Below are 11,489 nucleotides of genomic sequence, written 5' to 3' on the forward strand. Positions count from 1 at the left end.
TTGCGGGTTTTATTACAGGTAATGAGTCAAACGGTGCTGTGATTAGGTCACCTGGTGATTACAAATCACACATGAAGAAAAATGGAATATATGGGGGAGAAGCAGAATTAGCTGCAGCTGCGGACATTTTTAAAATATGTTTGATCGTGTATCGCGAAGAACAAATTCATCCGCACCGGATCGGATCACAAAATGAAATACAATTCTCACTACTCTTTACCGGCGACGGAGACAGTGGACACTTTGATGTCTTGCAGAACCAAAATAGAATTCAGATAGTGAGTAATAAGTATGAAAAGTAACAATCAAATAATAGTAAATCTAAATATATCACCAAACAGTCAAAAGGACAGCCCGGATTTACGATGACAATGGAGAAAGAAGGAGTTTCAACCAGCAGACAAGGCGATGGAGACGGTGGATGGTCGGACGTATCACAAAAGAAAAAGGAAAATAAAATTGTAAGTGCGAATAACCAAATAAGCCAGAGAAGAATAATAAACAAATATTTCTATAACCAGGCAAGAGGACGACCAGGATCTATGTTAACCACAAAAGAAAGACGTTTTTTGCGGAGTGAACAGCAACGCAAATATAGAGAAAAAAATAATATAAAGAAGGTGATTTTGGAGAATAACGGGCAGAGCGGTAGCAAAAATAATTCAGCAAGTCAAGGAGATAGATCGATACCAATAGAGAAGGAACACCAATTTTCAACCAACGAATGGAAGCTTAGATTGATGAAAAAAAGAAAAGCAAGCATAGAAGGAATTGAAGTGGATAGCAAGAGACAACGAGATAAAACGACAGACGAAAACGTGTGTCGACGACTTATAAGCAAGAATAACGTGTCGGAAATTCATGTTTGTGATGAAATATTAAGTGACAGTGATACGTTGAAATCGATGGAGAAGGAACTGTGTGTATTCAGCCAAACAATAGAAGATAACAGAGACAGGTTGGAATTAGACAGAAACAGAGAACGAGTGGAAGCAATGAACAGTGAATTCATCATTGCTGAGCATCGTTACAACGGGGATATTGAAAAAGGCACTTTTAAAACTGTAGAACAACTACACATGGGTGAAATGAACGTAAAATGTAAACATTGCAATGCAGAAAGGTTCAAATATGAAACAGGAAGGGTGGCAAATAATTGCTGTCATGGAGTAAAAATAACATTACCACCATTAACGGAATATCCTGATGTACTTCAACGTCTGCGAGAAGGGAATGACGAAGTATCAAGACACTTCAGACAACATATACGATCATATAATGACGCGTTTGCGTTTGCATCATTTAATTGTACCGTGGCAGATATGGGGAATTCAGGACCATATGTGATGAAAATAATCGGGGATGTGAGGTACAAAATATCTACAAGTTTAGAGACCGCAAACAATAACCGACCGAGATATGGACAAATTTACATCTACGACGTACAAACTCAGCTAGCGCTGAGAGAAAATGATGCAAGAAGAGCAAATCTGTTAGAAATTATTGGTAGACTGATAATAGATATCAATCCTTATGCAGCAAATTTTAAAACAACGTACGAGCGATTTGTTAAGGGAGAAAGCCTGGTGAGATTAAACTTTATAGCACTCAAGGAAGACGATAGACGGCGGTACAATGCGCCAACTTGTGGTGAGCTAGCAGCTCTGATCGTTTCAGATGACGGGGCAGTATCTGAAAATATAGAAGTACAAGTATTTCCAAAACAAGACCGTGCAGTTGGATATGTGCCGAGATATTCGCATCACGTTGATCCAATGACTTTTCCATTACTATTTCCGAGCGGTGATTTAGGATGGAGCTATAATATGAAACACGTAGGAACAAACAAGAAAATCTCTCCTGTTCAATATTATGGACATCGATTGGCCTTACGTCGAGGCGAAGCACAGAATCAGTTGTTGCGGAGCGGACGATTGACACAACACTATGTGATTCACGCATATCTCACAATTGAATCGCAGCGTTTATTGTTTTTAAGAAATAATCAGAAGCAATTGCGTGTAGAATCTTACAAAGGAATGACTGATCACATATCAAATAGTGAAGCGAATACGTCGGATCGAACAAGACTTGGGAACCAAATGATTTTACCATCATCATTTTTCGGCAGCATGCGACATATGCAACAGCAGTACCAAGATGCAATGGCAATAACAAGGAAAGTTGGACGACCGGATTTATTTATTACAATGACATGTAATCCTAAGTGGCCGGAAATATGTACGGTATTGAAAGATTTTCCTACAGGTACTACTGTAAATGACATTCCAACAATAGCTTGTCGAATATTCAACATGCGGCTACAACAGGCACTAAAGGAAATCGAAAGCGGTTCAGTATTTGGAAAGATTGAAGGATACGTATACACAGTTGAATTTCAGAAAAGAGGCTTACCGCATGCTCACATACTATTTATCTTAAATAACAATGACAAACTTTTGACTCCAGAAGCAATTGACATTTTTATATCTGCAGAAATACCAGACAAACGAATACATCAACAACTATATCAATCTGTCACATTACACATGCTACACGGCCCTCACACATCCAAAATACCATGCTGGAATTCGGTAACGAAGTCATGCTCAAAGAAATTTCCGAAAGACTTAGTGGAAAATACTGATATAAGCGGTGGCGGTTTTCCAAAGTATCGCAGACGAAAAAATACAGACATAAATTATTACCGCAACCGCGTGGAAGGAAGAAATATCCAAGTAGACAACAGCATGGTTGTGCCTCACAATCCATACCTACTTGCAAAGTACGACTGCCACATGAACGTAGAATATTGTGCGTCAATAATGGCTATTAAATATGTCTTCAAGTACATCCACAAGGGACATGATCGTGCAAGAGTACAGATAACTGATTCAAACAGCGAGAGTGATGGTCAGCCAATAATCAACGAAATACAGGATTATGTAGATTCGCGTTACGTAGGACCGATGGAAGCAGCTTGGCGTATACTAGAACTGCCAATGCATGGACGAAGTCATGCCGTCACACGCTTACCTGTAGACCTACCGGGGTAGCAATACGCAACGTTTGAGGGAGGTAGAGAAGTCGAAGCCGCTACAAATGAAAAAAAGTGGAGAACCCATCTTATTACATGGTTTGAATTGAACAGCATAGATGAAATGGCAGGAAATACAACTTACGCGAACACGCCAGATTACTATTCGTTTCAAGAAGCAACAAAAACGTGGAAAAAAAGAAAATATGCATGTCAAGTAGTTAGTAGAATGACAAATGTTTCACCAAGGGATTCCGAAAGATTTCACCTCAAACTAATCCTTGGACATGCGACAAATGCAAAGAGTTTTATAGATTTACGCACTGTAAACGGGAAGGAATGGAATACATTTAGAGAGGCTGCAGTGGATATGGGTTTAACTGCGACAAATGACGAAGCTTTCAAAATATTCGACAAAGCTGTTTCAATACTTATGCCGAAACGGTTACGTCATTTTTTTGTGTGGTATTTAATCGGTGAAATGCCATCGAACGCGATAGATTTATGGAATACTTACAAGAAAGCACTATCTGAAGACTTCGTGGATCAGCATGAAAATAGAGCACTATGTGCAATTGAGCATCTTCTCAGAGCTGAGGCAAGATCATGTGCAGATTTTTACTTACCAATACCGGAGATAATTTTCGAAAATGAAGCGGAAGAAATAACAGTGGAAAATATAGAAACCTTTGCAAAGAAAGGCAATGAACTGGTGAAGCAATTAAACAACGATCAGAAAATAATTTATACACAAATTTTTGATAATATCATGGATAACAAAAGTACTGATAGAAAGCAAGAAAAATGCTTTTACATCGATGGATCAGGAGGAACAGGAAAAACATTTTTATACAACGCATTGTACTACATGTTGAAATCTGAAAAAAAAAATGTTGCATGTGTTGCTTGGACAGGTATAGCAGCCATCTTACTACCATATGGCACAACCGCGCACAAAACATTTGGATTACCATTGACACTGCAAAAGGAAGGAACAATTTTCACAAATGCAACGATGAAGAAAAAAATACAAAGTATAGATGTATTTATATGGGATGAATGTTCGATGATACCGAAAATTGCTTTAGAATTGATCGACAGAACGTTAAAAGATATAATGGAAGACGCATCACCGTTTGGTGGGAAGACTATAATACTAGGTGGAGACTTCAGACAAGTTTTACCCATTGTGAAACGAGGAGGTAAACAACAAATAATAGAGGAAACAATCAAATACTCTACACTTTGGAGTATATTTGAAAAATTAAGCTTGAAAAAAAATATGCGAGCAAAGGAGGATGCCGCAAAGTTTTCAGAGTGGTTGCTTAATATAGGTAATGGAGAAGTGGAGTTGTTTGTACCAGAGAAAGAAATACAAAGCAACAATTTAATAGACGATTTATATCCAAGAAATTTGCCACTTGATGAATTAACAAACAGAGCCATCTTAGCTCCATTGAATGTCGAAGTTAATCAGTTAAATACAGAGATACTACGCAGAATGGATGGCAATATATTCGAATCAAAAAGCATAGATTACGCAACATTACAAGGAATTGATACTGCAGATGCAGCACTTGACGAAGAAGCTACTCTGCGATATCCGATAGAGTATTTAAATGGATTAACGCCATCAGGTTTACCACCACACAATCTACAGCTGAAAGTCGGAGCAATTGTGATGTCATTGCGAAATTTATCAATATCAGATGGTTTATGCAATGGAGCACGGTTAGTTGTAAGAGAAATTCACTCTAGAATTTTGATTGGTGAACTTCTAATCGGAGAGCGAAAAGGGCAAATAGTAGAAATACCAAGAATTAAATTAGATACGCGGGGAGACACAGATATGCCATTTATCCTCCATAGGCGACAGTTTCCAGTCAGGTTGGCATTTGCAATAACTATAAATAAATCACAAGGACAAAGTTTTGACCACGTGGGAATATTCATTGACCGACCAATCTTTGGACATGGTCAACTCTACGTTGCATTGTCACGATGCAGGTCGAAGAAAGGTATAAAAATTCAACTGAAAAAAAATGAAAATGCAATAAAGAACATTGTGTACAAGGAAATTATTGAATAAATACTGCATAATGTATATTCATCAAGGCCACAAACGAACAAATAAACATGGATGAACTTAAAAGAGAAATGCACAGGAGGTGATAGGAGTTCGAGAGGCCGAGGGGTTGACCCCCTCTACTAACTCCACCGGGACCTCATACGAAGAAGGAAAAAAAAGTACTGTATAGAGGAGAAAAGAAGCGAAAGTGAAAGAAAAAGGAGAAGAGAATACAAATAAAAGGAATACAGAATCAGCAACGAAAGGAAAACCAACAAGAATATAAAAATCACTGAAAAAATGGACAACAGAGAAAAGAGAAAGAAAAGCCAAGAGGAGCAAGAAGATGCAAAAATAGGTAGCAGCATAAAACGATAAAGAGGAAATAAAGCACAACGTATGGAAATTTAAACAATCGCGATTTGTGATTGGATGTTCAAATACATAAATCATTTCCACTGAGTATTTTCTTATTTTGTGATTATTCAGATGTAAATTCACACGTGTCGGTCATTTGGTGAAAAAGCCGAAACGCATACAATGAAATAGAAACTTGTGAAAAAATAAAAGTTAGCCTATGAAATTAGGAAACAAATAGTAAGATTAGAAAAAAGATATAAAGATGTATTGACTGAGTTGAAGGTGAGAAAAAAATGTAAATTATCAGAAATAAAAAAATGATAAAAGTACACATTTGTTGATGTAAAATTGCAAATATTTCTACGATATTCATACCATATTAAATTTCTAGATAAATAAAAAAATATATAAGTACATATCTATTATACCTATACATGCAACAACAAAATTAATTACAAATAATTATATTCCGACATTTGACAGTTCAAATGAAACACCGTAGCTAATAAAAAGAAGCAAAAAAATAAGAATAGGTGAGCGCTACCCAGTTTAGTGATATTTTGTTTTGTAAACAGATAAATTAAATCAAACATGCCGAACAAAGTAAGTATATCATTGGAAATATGAATGAATAAAGAGCAAAGTAAGCAGTATGATAAAATTAATGAAAATTTCTCGAAACAGGACAGCGACGAGGTTTTGCAGCGGTCGAGCGAGAAAATACCAGGTGAAGCATATCGATATAATATAATAGTATGTAAATCCAAATTCAACTCGGCAGACCAAAGAGCCGGACACTTTTTGAGAATCATTACCAGTGAATTCTACAGCTAGGCATTAAAAATGGAAAAATAATTACTTATATACAATCATTTGTCAAAAAAAGAAAAAAATATCGACATTTGAAAATACAGTCAAACACGTATGAGTCCCTAAGCAAATAATTTAACGCCTATTTTACCAAAACAAGATGACGGATTAGATGATCTGCTGTGCGCAGCAGCAGAAGCAGCAGAGGAGGAGCTGTTGCTTGAGACGGACGACGAAGAGTGGTCCGTCTATGTATGGTAAATGAAAATTATACAAGGAAATGTAAAGAAAATGATAAAAAATTCATCATTCCACAGCAAAAACATCCCGAAGTCCCCAAAACGAAAGAGGTCAACTTCGAACTAAATTTCAAGTAAAAAATGTAAAATAAATTTATTTGAAAAGAAAAAAGGATTGATATCAATTATTTGTACATTGTAAACCAGACACAGTATATCTATATGTAAAGCCTATCCAACACAAAACTCGATTCAAAAGAAGAAGTTTCTAGAAAGAAACAAAACTCATGGAAAAACAAAAGACCAATACAAAACAAACAACTTCAATTATTGAAAACATCAGTTCGTTGTTGTTCTCCGGCCGGCACGCACGCCGGCCGGGGCCTATCCTATACTCCCCAACTCCTCAACTCCTCGACTAATCAATTACGCAATTGCACAACTCTTCAATTCCCTCAAGAGCCCTTCTAAATATTGGTCAATAATGTGTGCAACAACTCGACATCGTTCAAAGAAAAATGATAATCGACAGAGAGCCCGAAGGAGGTACGTGACCAGGACTCCGTATTCACAGCTCAACATCAGTCCGCACAATGGGATCTCAACGGTCCAAGGAGCTGCGCCCGCATCTTGCTCCGCCTTAATGGCAACGAATGTAAGCTCTTTGAGAAGTTTGTTAATTAATGAAAAATAATTCAATTATAATTCCATAAAAAATCAAGCCTATCTTAAAAATCATTCAATTTTAATTATAGGGCAACGCTCGGGGCGATTGTTAGGTACAACGCACAAGATCAAGTTGACCGAAACCCGATTCCAACTAAGCATTAGGTACAACGCAGAAAATCAAACTGACCGAAACCCGATTTCAACTAATAAAGCGTTACCCCGCATCGAACCTACAAAATGGAGACCAGCTGTACAAAATATTGATTGCAAGAAAGCAATTTTTGAAACACAATTTCATGTAATCTTTGTGTTATTTCAATATAGAAAATCTATTTTACTTTTTTTTTGTCTTTCATTTAATTAGCTTTATTCCTTCATAAAGTAAGTATAGGTTAACCTAGGCATGTCAAGAAAGTACAAAGATCTCTAAAAACTTGATCAGCCGTAGCTTCTGCATTAATAACCAAGATCGGAGCTGATAAAGAAAAAAAGGTTTGTTTTATCAACCAATCCTCACGAACCTCATGAATAGCTCTGAGGAGCTCTAAAGAAATGTTCGATTCTTCTTCACGAAAACGGGAACTGACTCGGGCGAAAATAGTTTCTGGGGAAACTCGCAAATAAACAATTGAATCTACTCTGAGCTCAGACGAGCGAAAGCGAATATCGAAATTTTTCATCAATCAATGAAATTCGAAGTCAACTTCGAACTAAATTTAAAGTGGAAAATGTTAAATAAATTTATTTAAAAAAACAAAGAATTGATATCAATTATTTGTACTTATAAACCAGACGCAGTAGACTCTATATCTCTATACGTAGATATACGTAGAAAAATCTGAAAATAATAACTTTAGCAAAATAAGTCGCCGGATGCAATTGGGGTTGCATGGCATCGGGAGTTTTGTACATGTGAGTGGATTCGTTTACGAAAATAATCTGAGCAGACTTACATAGGGAGCCAATAGCAATGTCGGGTTGATCGGAAACAACCGACTAAACAATACGTAAGGAAATAGTGAGGCGCGAAGCGCCGAACATCGAGGCGCGTAGCGCCGAGATGGGGTTGGCGCGCGAAGCGCGCAGGGGCGAAGCCCCTAGTTGAATAAATAATTATTTATCTATCTGTATATTTTCTTCAAATTTCATAATAAGTTCTAATCCGTTGTATAAATGTTCCACATTACAATTCCTACAGTAAATTGAATGACATTTTTCTAATGAATAATATTTTCATTCCATCTAATATGTGAGCAGGTAATCAAAAAATACGTGCGATTTTTCTATTAATTATATATAATTTTAAAGAATTTAAATATTGTAAAATAATTTTTTTTTTCAAAATTTCTTTTTTTTTTTAAGTAAATTAAAAATTATAATACATATAAATATATCCACACACACACACATATATATTGTGACGTGGTATTTCGTACCCCGTCACTTTGTTTAATAATCGCATTCCCCTAGGTGCAGATATCGCTAAAAATAACGAAAGCACGTCTGAGGCCAATACTCCAAAAATGAACGACTAATTATCTTTAAGTTGATTTCTCTTTACTAAGCTAATTGTATGCTATTTTCTAATTCTGTAATGCTCTTCGAGAACCATCCGCGAGACCTTCACGTCAAGATACAAGGACACTGCCGGACAGGGGTCACGTACCAGCTCAACATCGACCACAACCGGCTACAGACGAACGAATACCGCTGAAACCACTCCCGATGGATGCCTATCTAGTTGTCGAACAGGGTCGTGCGTGATGCACAAACAGCACTTCAACTATTTGAGACTTATCGGCCAGGAGCCGAACCACGAACGAATGCTTCTACCGCTCGGATGCATCGTTAGGCGGCGTACAGGGCTGTGCGTGAAAAACACAACAAAGCCTCCCGTCGACGATACTTATCAGCCTGGAGCTGAACCGACCCTAACATCTACTAAGTCGTTGACTATCCAATAGAAGACGGTTTTCTCTTCACGAACCGTCTTATCGAAGGACTGCGGCGTGGAATAGGCTAATGATATGCTGACCACGTGGATCTGGTGGATCTAGTGTGGGGATCCGGGTTGAGGGCCATCACCACCAGATCGTTCCGGCATGAGGGCTTCAATGAGCGAGGGCCGGGATGCAGCGCCGACGAAATAGCTACAACGGGGAGTACCAGTAAAGCAAGGAGTGAGTTACAGTCGATCGCAAGTCCAAAGGACCGGTGACGTAATATTGCCGCACACCTCAATATCGCAACACATGAGCAGTACGACCCCCCCTTTTTCACCAACGATACCGCATAGCTGAAGGAAAACATCTCTAACCACCTTCCGACGTCCCGATACCTCGATACCTGTCGTCGAGGGAAAAGAAAAACCAGCGGCGAGGGATTATCGCCGCCTACCCATGGACCAGGCCTACGCGACCTGCTGGTCCAATTAAAATACCGCAAATTTGAGGAAGAATCACGTGACAGCAGCTCGACGAAAATCAGGATCATCGCTCATCTCGTCACTCTACGTTCGGTTCTCGTATTATACCGACGTGCTATCGTAATCTTCTGTGTCTTATCGCTACCTTATCGCATTCTCTCGCACCTGTTATATCTTCTTTTACGTAAGTGAGGCTCCTTTTCTATTTTGTGAAGCCACGAGATTACTTGCAATATATCGTACCTTTACCTTTACCTCTTTTTCTCTTTACCTTGCAGTTGGTCTGCTTGAGCCAATTGGGCTCGTATCTTTTCTCTTTATCTTGCAGTTGGTCTGCTTGAGCCACCTGGGCTCGTACCTTATTCTCTCTTATCTCTTATCTTGTCCCTTTTTCTGTCTTATTGCAAGTAACTTCGCGACTGGTTGATTATTACTTACGCATTGTAGTGACTATTGTTTATTTTATTATCTTTCTCTTCTGGAATATTTGAATGTCTAACATCGCTGTCCAGCAGCGCGTTCCGTTAAAGGATCAATTTTCATCTTAGCTACTGAGCATTGCTATTTTGTTATATTTTCTCTGATTAGTTTCTATCTGTCTCTTTACCTATTATCGTTGATTATCGTATCTTAGTGAGTGTACCGCGGGAGCGATCTTATATCGCTGCGCGGTCCCGCTCGTCGTTCATTTGACATTGGAGTATTGTGCCGTATCGCATAACATCTTTTTCACTATTTTCTTCGCTAATATCGCTGATCGTAGTTGTCCGCAGTCTATTTGGTTTGCCGTACGTTGCATATTAATTACCTTGAATATTGTTTGCCTTATCTTGAATTGTCTTTTATCGTACCGAATATTATCTCTCTTTCTCTCGCACTTACCGCAAACTAGAGACTACGTATAATCTTTCAGTATCTATATTTTATGCTAATTTTCTACTTGACCTGTCGCTTGAATTTACCTTGTAATTCATAATTCCCTGTCTGCCTATTTCTGATCATTCTGGTAATGTGATAACTATTACAATTGTTGTATTTCGCATGTGTTTATAATCGCTTCTCATATTTTATGATTTATTTGCTTACCGCTTAATTTAAGTACAGTATATCTTTTTCTGTTCTGCCTATCTATCATAAAACCGTGTTAATCATTACCGTTAGTATCGCGAGCTTGCGCATATTTCCCGCTTATTCGGAAAACGTTCCGTTAATTGTTAACTCTCTCGCTTAACCTTTCTCTGGCTGTAAATATTCTTAATTATCGCATTTATCGTAACTGTATCTCAATCTCTTCAGCTGTTTGATTGACATTAAACTTATCGCTTCTTGCTTAATATATTTGACATTATTCCTGCTTCACCTGTTTCTTATTTTATCTATTGGATTCGACTCCGCCCCTCTACCATTATCTTGTCTCTCTGAGCGAACTGTGCAAAACCGTCGTAGAACCTGACCTTACCTTTATCTATTACCTTCACCTTTACCTTTGTCTTTTTCTCTAATTATCTATTTTTGACGCATGTGCGTCTGGCGCCCAACATTCGTATCTCTCTCCCTTAGTATCTCACTCTCTATCTAATTATTCAGGTTAGTGACTGCGCCGTAGGGTAACCAATTATCGTTATATCGTTTCACCCTCAACTGTATGAAAAACATTGGTTACAAAATGGCGCCCAACGTGGGGCCACGCCAATAAAGAGGGATTATCTTATTCAGTGGTGAAAGCAAAGTTTATCGTATACTGTCAAAACACCAGAGAAACGTAAGAGACCGAACACGAACCCCAGAAACCCCAAAAATTAACAAAATTGCGAGGAACTCAGACAATTAAGCAAAATAGTTAAATTAATTGATTACTGCGACCAAGATTGGATATAAACC

General features: G+C 38.0%; 2 protein-coding genes across 2 annotated transcripts; both read left to right on the forward strand.

Moving 5' to 3' along the window:
- The first annotated feature begins 905 nt into the window (after positions 1-905).
- Positions 906-3,056, forward strand: LOC124296037. The gene has a single exon (XM_046746298.1). The coding sequence runs from the start codon at positions 906-908 to the stop codon at positions 3,054-3,056; it is 2,151 nt and encodes a 716-aa protein (XP_046602254.1).
- Positions 3,057-3,161: 105 nt separating this feature from the next.
- On the forward strand, positions 3,162-5,126 carry LOC124296038 (ATP-dependent DNA helicase pif1-like). The gene has a single exon (XM_046746299.1). It carries the CDS (start codon positions 3,162-3,164, stop codon positions 5,124-5,126), a length of 1,965 nt encoding a protein of 654 aa, XP_046602255.1.
- The last annotated feature ends 6,363 nt before the right edge of the window (positions 5,127-11,489 follow it).

The sequence above is a fragment of the Neodiprion lecontei genome, unplaced genomic scaffold (genome assembly GCF_021901455.1).
Source record: "Neodiprion lecontei isolate iyNeoLeco1 unplaced genomic scaffold, iyNeoLeco1.1 ptg000106l, whole genome shotgun sequence".
In the NCBI taxonomy this organism is placed as follows: Eukaryota; Metazoa; Arthropoda; class Insecta; order Hymenoptera; family Diprionidae; genus Neodiprion; species Neodiprion lecontei.